At 35.5% G+C, this 17,350-nt stretch overlaps 1 protein-coding gene across 3 annotated transcripts; it reads right to left on the reverse strand.

Annotated features, from left to right (window-relative positions):
- Nucleotides 1-1,989: 1,989 nt before the first annotated feature.
- LOC113708639 (uncharacterized) lies at nucleotides 1,990-10,713 on the reverse strand. 3 transcript variants are annotated; one of them, XM_027231178.2, is made up of 10 exons: nucleotides 10,506-10,713; nucleotides 9,952-9,994; nucleotides 6,297-9,527; nucleotides 6,136-6,216; nucleotides 5,433-5,585; nucleotides 4,945-5,108; nucleotides 4,660-4,807; nucleotides 4,277-4,399; nucleotides 3,484-3,571; nucleotides 1,990-2,441 (listed from the first exon to the last, which is right to left on the reverse strand). In XM_027231178.2, exons 3-10 carry the CDS (start codon nucleotides 9,315-9,317, stop codon nucleotides 2,239-2,241), a joined length of 3,981 nt encoding a protein of 1,326 aa, XP_027086979.2. In that variant the 5' UTR covers nucleotides 9,318-9,527; nucleotides 9,952-9,994; nucleotides 10,506-10,713; the 3' UTR covers nucleotides 1,990-2,238. The 3 variants fall into 3 exon arrangements, with proteins under 3 accessions (XP_027086979.2, XP_071920871.1, XP_027086980.2); XM_072064770.1 differs by having other exon boundaries at nucleotides 9,952-9,997; nucleotides 10,506-10,654; XM_027231179.2 differs by lacking the exon at nucleotides 9,952-9,994 and having other exon boundaries at nucleotides 10,506-10,652.
- Nucleotides 10,714-17,350: the final 6,637 nt, after the last annotated feature.

Genomic DNA, 17,350 nt, shown 5'->3' on the forward strand with positions numbered 1-17,350 from the left:
TATTTGCAACTAGGCAGAAAAATGTATAGCTTGTACAAATCTTTCCATTTTCTAAGTCGATCCGATCCAAAATGAAGGGGACTAAACAGGAACAAGAGGGATCCACCGAAGAAGATCCTTCAAGTCCTGAGTTTAAATGTTTAATCCCCTTTCCTTACCATCAAAACCTCGCTACAGTCCCAGGGGGCAGCTGATCTTTTCAACAATGCTTGAAAATCAACTCTCTGAAGGGGGGATCCACTAAACTTCACAGTCCAGACAATTGCTCCCAGGGGCAGCTGCTCGATCCCCAAAATAACATAGAAGGGAGAAGCGTGAAATGAAAAGAAAAGTGAGCAAGAGCAAGATGGAACGCATTTTAGCAGCAGATAAGAGAATTGCAGCTCCACCGAACTTCAAAGTTACAACTAGGCTGAATGCAGAATTCCTGCCACGAGCCTATATTTGCAACGAAACACAAAAGTGACATGTGGAATCCATCTTCTAGGTCAGACATTTGCTTCTCCTTGTCAAATATTAGACTATGTTAATTAAGATGTTGATGCAGAAAGGATATTAAGCATTCCCATCAGCTTGTCAGAAAAGGAGGACAGCAACTTCTGGTTACATAACTCAACGAGGCATTACACAGTGAACTCAGGATACAAGGTACTGATGCAAGAGAAGGAAACCCAGGAAGGGGCAGGATACAAGGAAAGTGGAACAAGTATACATAGTTCAGCCAAACAGATGTGGTCTTGCTTATTGAAACTAAACATCAAGCATAAACTGAAGATCTTCATGTGGAAGTGCATAAACAATGCTCTTCCAGTCAATAAAGTAATCTTTAGTAGGACAAAGAAGGGAGACCCTATCTGTAAAGCATGTGGAGAAGGAGTAGAGACTCTGGTACATGCATTGCTGAACTGCAGGCAAGCCAAGCAGGTCTGGCAGATAGCACCTATACAGTGGGATGGCGCGGCGCTATGGAAAAACAAGGATGTTTCAAGGCTTGGTGGATTGAAATTGTAGGTGCCAGATCTAGACAATCTGATGCTGAACATCTATGTCTAATAGTAAACATCCTATGGCAAGTGTGGAAAAATAGAAATGAGTGGGAATTCAACAACAAACAAAGATATGCGATGGCAACAATACAGAAAGCTCAAGAGGAGTGGATTGAGTTTTGCGAAGCATACAAAGACCAAGAGAAGATGAGTATAGAAGAAACAGCTGCTAGCCAAACTCAGAGGATAGAAGTGGAGAATGCAGAGGCGGTTAAAGTGAATATTGCTACGCACAGGAGATCGAACGGTAATGAGGTTGGGATAGGAGTGACTGCTATTATCGAAGGAGATGTTATAGTGGCAGCTTGGGCAATACATGAAAGAAGTTACAGTTGTCCACAATTGGATGAAGCTGAGGCAATCAAGTTAGCCATGAGTAAACTAGCAGTGAAGGGATGGAGGAAGATCATCATACAGAGCTGTAATAAGCAACTGCTCCAGCAAATTCACTCTAGAAGTGCATCAAATATCAAAATGCACACTCTAGTTGAGGATATACTTAGTTTGAAAGCTTTGTTTCACATGTGCTCTTTTTGCTTTATGACTAAGAATGTTAATCATGTTAGTAATAGAATTGGTGACTATGCTTTAGGTATTGTACATGATGAGAAATGGCTCAATCCTCTGTACTATTAAGCACTTTTTGTATAGAGATGAGGGGCCTTTGCTCCAAACTGTAAAGCTCATTTTATGATCAATACAAGACTAGAATCGTTTCGGAAAAAAAAAATTAAGATGTGCTTGTGTTCAGGAAACTAACAAATCTTTGTCCCATAATCCTACGAGTGAATTTGAAAATGAAAACAGAATCATTTCAAGCCAAACAAACTGTTGGCAGATACTCTGTTTCGTAAATCTAGCAGTTGGTCTGAATTATAGCCACTGAATAGGTTGCAAAGCAAAAACGTTAAAATCATTTGAGACCATTTGACCATCACAAAACTAAAGTTCAATTGCTATATCACATAGATACAAATAATACTATACAAAATATATACTGCTTTTCACGTTTTGCATGTAACTCTACATGCTTCATACATAGTTCGTCTGAATGGCTTTTGTTATTTCACACCATATATAGAAACTCCTGGGTAACTCAAAGTTTCCCACTCATACTATACTCAAATTTAGACTTATGCTCTGGAACTCTTAACAGGAAATTTAGAAGGCAACAAAGAAACAGAGTACGTCATCACTTGGATAACTGGTTTTGTTTCGTATAACCTTGTGTTCTAGTCGGACCTGCTGTAGACATCAAGCGTAAGCGTCTGGCAATTTCAGTGAATGATGGACGTGCAGCAGGATCTGGAGCCCAACACTGTTCCATGAGTAATGTCCAATCAGGGTCACAGTAGCTTGGCACAGGTGGCCTCAATGTGTTGTTCACTATACCCCCTGTAGAGAAGGTAATAAGATGTCACATTGGAAAATCATGACAAATCAGCTTTTCCTTTTGAAAAAAAAAAAAAATCTCTGCTTCAAAGATGACATGGTCAACAATTTAATTAAATAAACCAGTTCTCGAATAAAAAAGGTAATCATCTACAGTTAGCATTTTGTTTTACAGTAAATATTACATGAACCAAGAAGATAAATATTAGCTATTTACGGTGTATGGAATCAGCTGCATCCCTTAGATTTTTGTTCTCCACAAGTGCAAATAGTTTTTTTGGCTAATTTTGCATTTTGTATCAACACCTTTTCAGAAGATCAAGACTGTCTTGTAGTAATTTGTTTGCAACCATGATTGAAGAAATAAATTTATGAGCATGTCTTGAGATCATAATAGAGCCTTTAATCCGAAAGACAACATAAGCAAATCTTGTTCAATAAACCAAAGCTTGATGCAGCACCAAATGAGATAAATATTACAGTTGGAGTTGTCACAATTCTTAGTTGCAGAATCTGAAATAAAGTAAGATGGATTTGCAAGCAGCCGTAAGAAATTGAAGAAGAAGATAGGGGACTTAAAAGACATTCAAGAACACAGGGATTACCCTAATGTATTAACGGGGTCCAGGTATCCAGGTTGACAGGCGCACTATAACAAGAAGTAAGAAAATGATACCCCATATGCAGAACCAGCCTATGTCTACCTTAACTGACAGTGGCTCAACAGACGAGACCTATGTCACAAATTATATCCCCAACATTCCTACAATGGAGTTAACAGCAGCCAGTAACACTGGAACATGCAGTACACTTAGGAAATACTTTGGAGAACCTAAATATCCTGTGCCGAATGACAATGACTGCTATCAATGAAAAATGATTGGTTAAAAATATAGTCGCCAATCTCTCGTATAAGAGTTGATTATTATACATAATAATTATTATACAAGAATTCCACAAAGGGATCAGCGTCAAGAAATTCCTATTACAAAACTAGCATGCTAGAGAAGATATAAAATGAATACTTAAAGCAAGTTGAACAAACCTATGATTGCTCCGTAATGCATATTGGCATAAGGTTCTTCACCAGTAAGAATCTCCCAAAGTACAATTCCAAAGGAGAAGACATCAACCTGCAAAAAAAAATTGTTGCTTAAACAACAATACTTTGTTAAATGAATTTTTGAATTATTAAAATAGCGACAAATTCTTCCTTCTTTGACACAACTATCATCTGGCATAACAAATTTTTTATTAGGGTGCGGTGCGATTGATAAAATTGAAGTCTAAAAACTGAAATTTGAAACCTGAAATCTGATATCTGAAATTTGAATCTGTTAAGTTACTAAACTATTAAGTACTAAATTTGATAAATTTGAGTGCATATCACATCAAGTGATAAGTGAATAGCTTGTCACTTATTTTTGGGAGCAAATTTCGCCTAGAAAAATCAGTGCCACTTAATTAATTCAAATGTTCTATTTTTGATTATCAAACACGGCTGAATATATCTAAACCCATTAAGTTTAAGTGCTGAATTGGATTATCAAACAAGGCCTAAGTGTACTAAAGAACATAAACACTGGAATTTTCAAGACATTGAGCTATGTAAATATGAAAATGGGAAAGTCAAAACCCAGCATAACTTAAAGAGTTAGCAATGAGAGAGGGGAACAGTATGTTTAAAAGACAGGAATAGACAAACTACCAAAAGAACTCTCTGGCACATGCTAGGTATGTGCTAAATACACCGTCTAAAACTATTACATTAAGTTTGCTTTTTTCTAAATGCCGGATCATGTATAAAACAGAATGAACACACACATGCATGCACTCACCTTTTCAGAAACCTTACTACTGCTGCCATTCAATAGTTCTGGAGCCATCCATGGAAGCGTTCCCCTAACACCACCAGTAACCAAGGTATTTCTTTTGATTTTTGACAGCCCAAAGTCACCCACCTGCATGGGATCAGCATAATTCTAAGAACCAGATTTCCTTAATAAAATGCACCACTAAGTTTCTCGTCTTCTACATGTAAATTCCTGGGTCATAATTTCTTCCAAGTAAAGAGGAAGCACTAAGGCACTGACAAGCCCACACCGTGAGTACTATAGCACCAAATCATTCATCAAAGCATCATATGCAACTTGAGAAAAAATTATCCAACTCACCATGCTGAGCTACAGTAATAAAAAAAACAGCTAATTTGTTCAGTCACCTTGCAGATAGGGCGAGAAGGATCCTTCAAGTTGACAAGCAAGTTATCACATTTCAAATCAAAGTGCACAATATTCTTGGAGTGCAAATATTCCATTCCAAAAGCTGCATCCATCGCAATTGTCAGCCGCTTACGACGATCAAGATGCCTGGTCATATACAGATTGAGAGAGAGAGAGAGAGAGAGAGAGAGATATCAATATACCACAAGAACAAACTAAAACAAGACTACCCCATTCTTAATTAAGCCATCTTTTAGAGGAAAGGATCATGCATGTAGTACTACCGGTCCTTTGAGAGCAAGACATGTCTGAGGGAACCATTCACCATGAACTCAGTGACTGTTGCAAGTGTTCCACCAGGACCATCTTGCACTACACCATAAAATGCCACCACATTTGGATGATGAAGCTTTGAGAGGATTTCAGCTTCACGCCAGAACTCTACAGTCTGTATGAGATTGTCACAAAAAAGCAATCAAGTAAATTTGCTGTTAACGAGGAGAACATAGTGGACCAAAAAAAAAAAAATTTAGCGACTATTAAGAATGTTAAGAACTATGTAACATGAATCGAAAGTGCCCTTGAAATGCTTGCAGTACTAGTCATAAAAAGGGTTGGGGCAAATTCACTGTCAGCTGTTATCAAAATCATTAAACTATCCTCAATCTAATCATTCTTGTCTATTGAATAAGACCAAGAACAAGATAAAGAACTACCAAAGGAGGGGGAAAAATAAAATTAAAAAAAAAAGATTATGTTAAGGACAGATCACCAATCTCTCCTGCTCTGATGACCGACCAGTGAAACAGCTCTTCTTTATCCTCTTAATGGCAACATCTGTTCCCCTCCATTTTCCATGGTACACAGTCCCAAATGTTCCAGATCCCAATTCCCTTAACTCTTCAAGATCTTCATTCATGATGATCTAAGATTGCAACCCATACAAGTTAGTTATTAAACACTCAACTCACTAAGAAACATGTATCAAGTTGAAAATTAGTTCTAGATTCTAACTGAAATAACATGACTGTTCAAGGGCTTGTTTAGCGCTTCAACACAAGCAATTCAACTAGAATACGAGAAGCTCACAAGCCACATAAAAACACGCAAGAAACAGAAAAATCCTGGAAATCCTTTGACATCAAATGAGATGATGGGAGTAGGAAAAAAACTTCCACAAAGTTAATGATCAAGGATAAAAGGAAATGCTCTCCAAATTTGTAGAGACAATAATCTTTATTTTTTTTCCCAATCAACTCAGTTATGTCAGTATGAACTTTCCATTCCTTTTATTGCAATTTCATGGTACAAAAACTGTCGAATTAATTTTGTAAAGGAAATTATTTAAATGGTTGTGCACATATTGTTCCATCATTTTATGCCTTATAGCTATATGATATTATTTTGAGCGGCCACTATAGACATTCTTCTACCAAATATTCATAAAATAGTGTTGGCAAAAAGATGCAAGATACCTGCAAGCTACTAGGATCAAAGTCTACCAGGGAGAGGTCAATAAGAGGAAAGCCTGCATGCTGAGCTTCTATCTTCTCATCCTTTTGAGTAATAAAGCAAAGATTAGAAGCCACAAAATATTAAAAGCTCAAAAGATAGAAAGGTTTGGAAAAAATATTACCTGATAATCACTCTCGGGTATCCTTGAATTCATTGGACCATCAAACTGCATGCTCTGTAGGCTAGTGGTCTGAGAAGGATTGTAATCTGTAGGCACATTCATAGTATTAGGTTCAACAAAACCACGAGATTGCTGCTGAACATCAGAACCAAAATTTATTCGAGAATCAATATGACCCACTGCAACTCCAACATCTCTAGAAGGTGCATAGCTATAGTCCACTGATACATCTTCAACATTAGTACGTGGTGAGAAACCAACATGGTCCTGATCGATAAGAGAGACATCTCTTCTCACAAAATCATCTTGGGCCAACTTCTGGAAGAATGACCAGCGCTTAGGTTCATGATTCTCCATAGTTAAGCTCAACCCATTTCCATCACTAGGCAGTGGAGCAACCCTTGTGCCGTCTATCTTAGCCTTTGAAAACATATCAGACAAGAAATGAGGATGAAATCGATCATTAATGTCAATAAGGATGTCCCCTTGCTCTTGGACACTGACACTAGTAGAAGGCTTTTCTTCGGGACTAGCTGCAACTGGATGCTCTTTTCCAACAGTAGGCAATATTTGAACCTTTTTGGTACTTGGGTCCATTTTTATGGCAGCTATCTCACCCAAGGGAAGCTCCATTAACTTGGCAGTAGACTCATCATGAACTTTCTCAGAAATCCCTTGGCTAGCAGCAAGACAACTTGAACTAGAAATTTCCTTTTCAGGAATTACAGGAGCTTTTTGCTCAGACTTCTGAAGATTTGACCCAGAAGCTTCTTGACTAATACTGGAATTTGGAAAAGTGGCTTTACTATCTGCCTCAATGGACTTCTCTGTAACTTCCCGTTTGTTTCCAGTGGCAGGCAAATGATGGTGCTGAGGTTTACCAGAAGGTAAAAATTTCTCAGTCTGTGAGGCTACATTTCTTTCCTGCATCTTGTCAGATGATTCCGTGCCATCTGCATTCCTTTCATGCAACCGATCAACTGATTCAGTGAAATGCTGGGCAACATCAGATTGCGTGTGTGTTATCAGAAACTGGGCACTAGAGGAATCATCAGATTTGGATAGACGATTTAACCCTGCTTGTTCTCTTGGTATTCTTTCTGAACGAAAAATCCGCTGAGCAAGCACTTGTGGTTCATGGCTAGCATCAGTTGGATGGGTATCTAAATCACCACAGCCATTGGCAGATGCTTTACCAGATAAATAAAGATGACCCTCTTCATTGAACTTATCTGCTTTCTCTTCCTCAAATGCTTCAGGAGTCACTGAGTTCTGTAAAGGTTCCTGGTCCTTTTCACTAGTTTTCAAATGTACTGCTGCAGGCCCTGGATGCTCTGCAGAACGGGCGACTGATGCTTCATCTTTAGAAGCCAAATCTGAAGCATAAAAGTCATGCTGTGTTGAAGAAACAATGTTCTTGCCTCCTGAAGGCTGCATTTTCTCAGTTTCAGTAATTCTCTGAGTTGAATTCTCTCTCCTCATCTTTGTCTCCTTGACAAGTACATCGTTATCTACAGATTGATCTGTATAAGATTCAGATTTCTTCTTGATTGAGTTATCCCTATTAATTTTCATCTCAGTTGCTAATGGTTCTGGTTTGTTTATTAGCAAGCTGACATATGGCTGCTCTTGTGTAAGACCACCCTGTCGGACAATATGCCCTTGGCTAGAATGTGGAACCAAGTTTTCTACATTGACTGGTTGGTGGGATCCGTGAGAATTATAAGTATACTGCAATGTAGCAGAAGACTGAACAAAGCTTTGGCCATCTGTCTTGGGGAGACTCTCTCTCTGTTGAAAATTGGGTAACAGACGCATCTCAACCTCTCCTAGTACTTTATTACCGTGGTAACTATGAGGATTAGACTCAAAAGCATGCGATAAACTCTGCTCCATGGTTTGAGAAGATTGACTAGAAACATACATCTCATCCATTGGTTGTGCAGTATTACTACCAGTCAAGTCTGCTGCAACTCGACTGGACTCCCTTTCAACACTGAAACCCAGCAACTCATCCAAATTGTTTCCTGATGTGCTTGCCAGACCGATAGAGTTTCTTCTTGAGCCAAAGTCCATGCCATTCACAGCAACAACATACTGAAACTCAGAATCACCTTCCATGCTTCCAAGGCTAAGCTGAGAATCATCCAAGTCACTGGGTGAAAACAGAAACATCCTAGGTTTCTGCGAGCCACCTTCTTCAAGCACATTACATTCGTCAATCATATTTCGTAGGTCCTCATTGCAGGAGACTGACACCAAAGCATCGAGATCCTCTCCAGGAAGCTGGTATTTAATCACACGAGTTTGATTGTAGATTGCCATGGTTTTCTGCAAAAGCTCCTCCCAAGATATATCTCTGTTTACCCGAACTATACGCGTTTCACCGCCCACATATCTCAACTTTCCATCACTGGGACGAGGCATGATTTTACCACCAAAGCTGCAGAGAAACTTCAATTTTGCTGCTGAAGTATCCACAGATCGAGGTTGACCCCGATTATGAACACCATGACTAATGTTATTTCCAGATGAGCTTCGAATTACCGTCTGCACTGGCTGATAGAAATCCTTTTCTTCAGTTGCCATAGAATTGTTTCTTTGATGAACCTGAACTTGACTCTTTCCTGCTGAGGGAATCATGGAGACTTCTGACCCACTCTCAGAACCAGTACTAGTTATTCCCAGGATTCCCTTCAAATCTGTATAAGAGGATGCACCACTGTGTTCGGCACCAGAAGCATTCGGGATGAATTGCTGCCTTGGATTTACCCTGTCACGCATAAATTCAAGAGCAAACTCCTCGCCGGTCTGAATGGAATAGTTCAAAACAGGTCTAGCTACAACTGGTATACCAAACTCAGGTGGTCTTATGTTAGTGTTAATAGAACTGGCAGGATCCTGGAAAAATCTTTGATTTGCAGAACCAATTCCTTCAGCTCTGGTTTCCACAGAACTGTATCTGACCTGTTCATAGTTTTTTGGCTGGCCCATCATACCTTTTCCCACATTTCTCTCCATTTACATGGATCTTCAACCTAATCTCAGTCCCTTCCCAACTAACTGAAAGACAATGACCAAACCAAGCCCATGCTTGCTAGCTCATCAGTTCTCAATCAGAATATCAGAATATAAAATAAGCTACCACTTACTTTATATTCAGTAACTCTGATTGAGAACCTCCAAAGCTTCTACACCTATAAGTTATAAGAAGATCGTGTGGCAAAGGACCTGCAAGCATTGTTATCATTGTAAGCGAAACATTTTATAAGATAGGACTAAACTCAAGATGATTTATGCTCATCTAGAATCTAGATCCAATTCCAGTCACTGTGGAGAAGGGAAAAGGACAGGCAGACGCAGTATCTACATTTTTAAACGCAACCAAAAACAATGAAAAGCAAAAAAAAAAAAGAACTCCCTTTCAGCAATTTCTCCCCCTTCTCTGAAAACTTGCTATTCATTATACTAGTATTTTCACTCCATCCGTAGCTTTTCTAACAAGCACATAGTAACAAACCATTTCCTTCAAATCATTATCTTTAGGTTTAAATCAGTTCTGCAATAGTTGACAACTCGAACAGCAAAGTAAACTGCAAAATAATTTAAACAATAAGCATGAATAACAGGATTCTGCACACATTTTCCGTCTTACCGCTCTATGCACTGCCCAAAACTATCAACCCTCAGAGAATTTCCTGCTAACCAATCAAATTAAAGAATCAGCAAGATCACAGCTACATCAGCGCATACCAAGTGAAATGACGAGAAAACTCCATTCTTTGGTAGACCAACAAAATTTTAGAGAAATGATTCAGAACTGTTATCAAGAAACTATGCTTCGCAAATTAATGTGATCAAACTTGCATCTAACATTTAAATTTCATGCATAAACAAATAAAGGAACTTAAAATCAATCAAGAACCCGTCAAAACGAAAGGCTATCCTAGACCATTTTCACTAGATCAAACTTCAAACTTGCTAGAGAAAAACTAACAAACACTAAAAAAGTTTAAATCTTTAACTCGGAATTTTAGAGAACTAAATCCAGATAGCAAAACCCATGTCATAATCGTCCATGATGAACCAAATTTACAACTTAACCAGAGATTTAATCAACCAAAAAACTAGAAAAAGATTAATATGGAAAGACGGAATTTTGTCAAATTCAGCTGAAGTTAATTTTCACAAAACAAAGAAAATTAATACCTGAAAAAGTAAACGTAAAATTGAAGTGATAATAAGCTTTCCAACTGGGATTTTGATGCTTCACTCAAAAGTCTAATAATTTAGAGAATTTAATCACTCTTGAAAGTTGAATACCTTCTGTCTGTTTTCTCACTCCAAAAATAAACACCAAAAAATTTATATCAACATATAAAAAGATATGGACATCCCTGGTTGCACACTCTGATATAAAAAGACAAATTCACCACAATGTTACTTTTAAATTACGAATGCTATCTGCAATCATGATTGCAAATGGAGAATGAATGGAGGGTAATTTAGTAAATACATTATTCGCCGTTGATTTTATTGTCTGGGTAGTGGTTTTCCACTCCGGATTCGTTATTGAGACTTTTTGGTTCGTTTAATGATGATTTCTTTACTAATTATATGGAAAAAGTCGGTAGTTTAAAGATTTTTCCTTCTAAAAATCAAAACCAAAAGCCACGCGCGGCATTGGATCAGGTAATATACGAGCCAATACAAACGGGAAACTGTTAATGGGTCCCATCTTGAGGCTGCTGATTTGGAGCGTGTGACAATAACTGCACGTATTGATGATGTCGGAAAACATCACCAGTTGCAACTTGCTCTGCTCGGCTTTTTAACCTTTTTTTTTTATCAATAATTTTAGCTTAGGTAATTATATGGCAGTTGAGAAAAAAAAAAAACTACCGAAAAGCTCAAAGTAAAATTTTCTTTTAAACCGTGACCATGTTGCCAGTTTCTACATAAAATTTTCTAAATTCAAAATTGGAAGCAGAGCTTGTACTAGTGTAATGTAGTATGTTTTAATGTCTGAGACGATGGTGGAATAAACAAGATATATGGGTTTGTTTCTTGTATTACCAATCTATTCTTGCAATAATAGGAACATTCAGAAAATTCTCTTTTGATCATTGATGGTGCCTTGACCACTGTGCCAACTTGAACCTTGATGATCAGCTTGTTTCTTTAGTGATTGAAAAATTAAGAGAGGTTGAGATTTGAGCAAAGAGTCCTTCTGAAGACTTCTAATAAAATTGGAATGATACAGAAATTAGAGTGAAGCAATGTATCTATCAGTGACAAGGTATTTAAGAATGGATTAAACCTCATTTGTCATCCATAGTTTACTACCTATGCTTTCTTTTCTTCAATCTTAGTTCTCAAAAGCTGCTAACCTTTTCTTGTTAAGGTTTTCTATTTAGCATGGGCAAGTCCTATTTCCCACTAGTCTGTGTAAAATGTCATATGTATCTTTTTAGGGTGAGTTTGGTTCACGGATTGGATTGGATGAGAAGGGATTGATTGCTTATCTTCGAACTATTTATTCTGGATTGAGCCATCCATGGATGAGTAATATTATTATCCAGTGTTTGGCTAGTTTTATATTATGTGGGATATGCTAAAAAATAACATCATCTTGTGTTTGATTGGATATAAGTTCAAGTGTGATTACGTAATTATATATGAAAATAATCTTTCGTCAAATCAACAATTAGAGTATTAATAGAGCTTGACAAAACCCAAACTTGGCTTATAAAAAGTAGAAATTTTGGATTTCGGACTAACACTGTAAAACCATACTCGAGTCACAAATATGTTGAAGTTTCAAGCTTAGTTCAAATTTGGCCCAAACTCACAAGTTTGAATTGACATATCTAACCGTTTATGAACTAAAGCTAACCTAGCAAATATGGTTTTGCTTTTAGTAGGGGTAAATCAATCGAAGATTTTTAATAAGGGAAAATTAGTCAAAATATTAATTTTATTAATAGTAGGGGCAAATTAGTCCAAAATTTAGTTATTTCATTAGCACGGTCAAATTAGTCCAAAACATAAATTTTTTATTTGTAGAGACAAATTGGTCCAAAATTTTAATTATTTCATTTATATTTTTTAAATTATTTCATTAATATGGACAAATGAATAAAACTATTAGTTTTGTTAATAGTATGGGCAAATCAGTCCAACAATAAGTTATTTCATTAATATGAGCATATTAGTCCAAGATTTAATTATTATAAGTAAGGACAAATTGGTCTGAAAATTGTTATGCCATTAATAGGGCAAATTAGTCCAAAAATTAGATTATATTGTAGCGAGAGAATAGAGTTATATAATTTTTAGAATAAAGTATTATTCAATTAGCAAGGATAAATAAATCCAAATTGGTGTTATCCTACCTCTTTCACATTCCAAGATAAGTTATACCATCTTCTCTATGGAATTATTGTATTCCTTATATGGGAAATTCATTCAATTAAATGAGATGTATCATCTCATGTAAAAAAATCAACCAAATATGGGATGACATAGAAGTAGTAATTCAATCCTTAGTGCTTGCTTATTGCGAAAAAATATGCTATGTGATAATATCTATTCCACCCTTCATACCACCATTTTGTTACATGTTTACAATCATAACAACTTAAAATAGAACTACACAACCTTAATGTAAAGTTTGAGGTCTTGATTAGCTGGAGGCTTGGAAGGAGGAGTTGGCTTATATCACTTAGCACCCCTAAGGTTTATAAAATTTCACTTACTTTTCTTAGATTGACATTTTTGTAAGATTTTAGTCCCTTTAGGGGAAAAGGCAAGAGAGATAAAATTTTACTTTCAATACTATCCTTATGTTATCCTATTTATGAAACTTACATTAATAATAAGAATTAAAATAAGGCTAAAAATTAAAGTTGAAAATATCTAGAGATTATGTTGTTTTTACCCAACAAAAAAAAAACAACATAGGCAATGTTTTGATATTTGATCATGAGAGCATTTTTTATTAATCTTTTTAATGCTAGCTTATTTATAAATTTTGTCTATAAGTAGGCTTTACATGCAAACCATAAGTATAAAAAAAGATTATTTTAATTTTGAGTATGATTTTATTTTAATTTTGAGTATGATCTGAATTATATTATGTATTAAAACATATTTCCTAGGCTTAAAAAAATTCTTGAAAACATTACTTGACTTCCTTATATTCATCCCGCAAAATTTTGTTAGGTGTAAATTACTAACCAAAATCTTTTTAAGTGGTTGATGTTACTAAATATAAGTTAACAATACCTTTACTACCTCACCACATTTGGATATAGAGAAATATGGACTAATATCATATAGTCATTTGGTTATCATTTTAATTTTTTTGAGTTCAAAATTCTCTTTATATTTGGGATTTTTGGTTAAATAATTATTAAGAATGCAAAGGTAATGTCATCAAATTGTGATTGTTGAAATGGATATCTAGCCTTGTCAAACTACTAGGAGAAGTAAGTGAGCTTTTAAAAAGCTCAAGAATGCTAAATGATATTAGGAAAAACCTTAAAGGAGGTTTTCAAAACTATCCCATTAATTAATTATACCATAATAAATAATTATTGATTATGAAAGAATTTAAATTAACTATTTTGCTAAATATACACTTCCTAACTTCTTATGATAATTAATATTTTTCAAGAAAATAAAGATATATTTATAATTCAAGAATGGAAATTCTTTAGCATGTTATTGTTCAAATTCATATAATATGATACGATCTCCGTTATGTGACGAAACTCATTATCAACAAGCCCGGATCATGATAGTGATATTCAAGTTTGACAGTGGATCAACCTCTGAAACTCGTGATTAACCTCCAAAACTTCTTGATATTATCTCAATTCACAGTCTGAGTTAGCAAACCAAGGTTTGGTAGAAGGCGCCACAATCAAATGTGTTTCTTGATTAATAAAACCAAGAATGAACACTTGAGAGAACCTCTAAAGTATTCAAAAGGAACTCACGAAAAGCTAAAAGAGAAACTAATACAATTTTCGTTATGTTACGAAACTCGTGATTAACAAGCCCAAATCGTAATGGTGATATTCAAGTTTGATAGTAGAAAACCTATGACCCAATCTAACCCTCGAAGTACGAATTTTTTGATATTATCTCAACCCACAACCTAACAAAGTTAGTGAACCAACATTTGGTAGAAGGCACTACAATCAAGTACATTTCTTGATTGATAAGCCAAGAATGAACACTTAAGAGAATCTCTAAAGTATTCAAAAGGAGCTCACGAAAAGCCAAGAGAGAAACTCTCAATTTTGCTGGAAAATTCATCTTGTTATTAATGAAAAATGCTTAAACCTTTTTATAGGCTTTTACAAGACACAAAATCTAATCAAACCAGGAAAACTAATGACAATTCTCGGCCTTAAGTCTTTTTAAAGCTGGCCGACACTTAAAATCCTAATGTCCCTAAGAATATATATATATATATATATATATATATAAGTAGATATTTTAATTAGAGTTATCTCTCACTCCTATGTGGCATGTCTAATTCAAGAAAATTAACCGGTTATGGGTTAATTGGGTTTTACCCATATTCAATATTATATTATATATTTAAAAATTATCCCTAATTTTAAAATAACTTTAAAAATAACTAATCTTATGTTAATAATATATGCTTTCTATCAAATTATTACATAGAACTATAGTAAAACCTTTTTCAAGTCACAATTATTAAAATCTTACATATTCTATAAATTACTTCATTTTACCACTATATTGTTGATTATTATTCAAATTGTTCATCATCTCCTCCCTTAATTGTAAATTAACTTAGTGCACAAAAAAAGAATTAACTATTACACTGACAGATTTACCAATGTTGTTGATTTATTGATGAAAAAAATGGATTGCTGGATCTTTACTACTTAATTAAATGTGAATATATACTTCTAGGTTTATGGTCATTATAAAAATTTAAATTATCTAAAAGAATATTTAAAAAAAAAAAGAATGTCTATCAAGTTTTTGATATAAAATACATTATTTGACGTATATTATTATATTATAGTAAAAGTATGTAAACAAATTTTTAAAAATTAGTAAATAATTGAACATTAATAATACATTAATTTTTAAAGTTAATATGAATGAACATGTAGCATTGTTGTTAATTTTTGTATTTAAATTATTCATATTTGTATAAATTCACAATAAATAAAAAAAAAGACCATGTTAAGGCATGGGTAAAATTCTAGTTGTTAATGAAATAACACAAAACACCTACTAATTAATTCGGACTTCAACTATGTGCAAAACTGTTTGAAATTTATTACATATACCACTTAATCAAATGACTAAAGTAAACAACTTTAATGACTCGCTTGTTGGACCACTTGAATCAAAGTAACAATTGAACGTTCCTCTTGATTAAAATTTTCAACCATTTTAGAACCTTCAATTGATTCATGAACAACACGAACGAATGTGTTAAGTTGATCTTTAAACTTCTGGGTGTAAGCTCTAGTAAACAGTCTAATAGGAATAAGAACTTGATCATTACTCACATTGTTTAAGTCACTTGACACTTGGTCACCAACGTCTCCAATGTCACCATTCTTGCTATCATCATATATGTAATTGGAATGGAATATAGGAAAAAAAAATCAAAGATTATAAGGAAAAAAGGAGTAATAAAAAATAAAAGGTCATGTGATGAATTTTCTCTAGCCAAGGCTGTGACAGCCCTACCTCCCCCTAAGGTGAACCAGAGGGTTCGGCGGGCCGCCTGCCCGACTCTCGCCGGGACTCAGTCGTTCATTAATCAAATCTAGAATAAATCACAAGAATAAATAGGGCAGCAATCCAAACTTAAAGCGGAACTTATATACGTTGCTATCTCAAAAGGAAGTACAGCCATCAAATGTACAAAGGTTCTCACTTCACCATACAACCAACCCGTGCCAAGCACTAGGGCGAGAACCATTACAGAAGAAACAAAATACCTAGACTAGGCTAGTCTATGCTCTCATCCTGCTCGTTGTCCCCTGTTAAGGAAAACAAAACTAAAGGGGTGAGCTAAAAACTCAGTGAGGTTCCGAACAAATAATCAAACAATCAATTCAATACATTAAACATGGAGTATCAATAATTCAAGAAACATTTACAATGGAAAGCAATAGTAACATTCATTAAAAGGATACAGGCTCACATGGAGCTATTCGTTCTTTCGTTCACTCCCCGGACATTTCCCCTTATTCCTCCAATGATTTGAAAATTTCCTTTTTGAGAAATAAAACCCTCGTGCCTTTGTTCGTTCATTCATCCCTTTCCGGACATTGACCGGACTCCACCCATCCGGACGTAGCCGGACTATAAGGTAATACTCGAGTATACTGACATTCACACTCAGGGTCACCATATCGCCCGACCGAGTCCGCTTCTGGCTCGAGTCGATCGGTAACGAAGGGCAGGGCCCAGTTCAGCCATAAGGCTTACATCATGCGCAGCTAATATTTTAATCATTAAATCCTTGAAATTTCACATTTATTTAGGTCGAGTGCGATAAAGTACACACTCGCCTAGAAAACTCATTTCGGAAATTATTGAAAGCACTTAACACATAATCAAACAGTAATACAAGTCATGAAGTTAAGAAAATATAGCAGACAAGGAACACTCACCTAGTTATGCAAAATAACGTGCAAAATATCCTTCTGGATATTATCCTTAGTCACCAATGAAACCTAAGGTTGAACAAGAGAACATATTACAGTTTATCGAGCAAAACATTTAAGGGAAACAAAGAAACCCGACTAATTAGGAGTAAAACGTGTAAAGATGACTTTCAAGTAAGAAGAGGGTTGTTTGAACCCAATGATGAAAATTCATGTTTTAAAATGGAAAGCCGGTCATGGTATTGTCCAAACAAAAGTATACAAGTTCAAATAGAAACCTAACCTTCAAGCGAAAATTTGGGCAGCATGCCCTTTGTTTTTACCTAATTTTCCAGCCATTTTGGCTTCATTATTTTTCCTCAGCCACAACCCAAAGTC

The sequence above is a fragment of the Coffea arabica genome, chromosome 9c (genome assembly GCF_036785885.1).
Source record: "Coffea arabica cultivar ET-39 chromosome 9c, Coffea Arabica ET-39 HiFi, whole genome shotgun sequence".
NCBI lineage: Eukaryota > Viridiplantae > Streptophyta > Magnoliopsida > Gentianales > Rubiaceae > Coffea > Coffea arabica.

Excerpts from the sequence above, each read along its gene's own strand:
- LOC113708639 (XM_027231178.2), bottom strand. The coding sequence starts at position 9,317 with ATGGAGAGAAATGTGGGAAAAGGTATGATGGGCCAGCCAAAAAACTAT. Across the intron at positions 3,572-4,276 it reads GTAGTAAGGTTTCTGAAAAG|GTTGATGTCTTCTCCTTTGG; the intron begins GTGAGTGCATGC and ends TTTTTTTTGCAG. Across the intron at positions 2,442-3,483 it reads GCATTACGGAGCAATCATAG|GGGGTATAGTGAACAACACA; the intron begins GTTTGTTCAACT and ends CCTTCTCTACAG.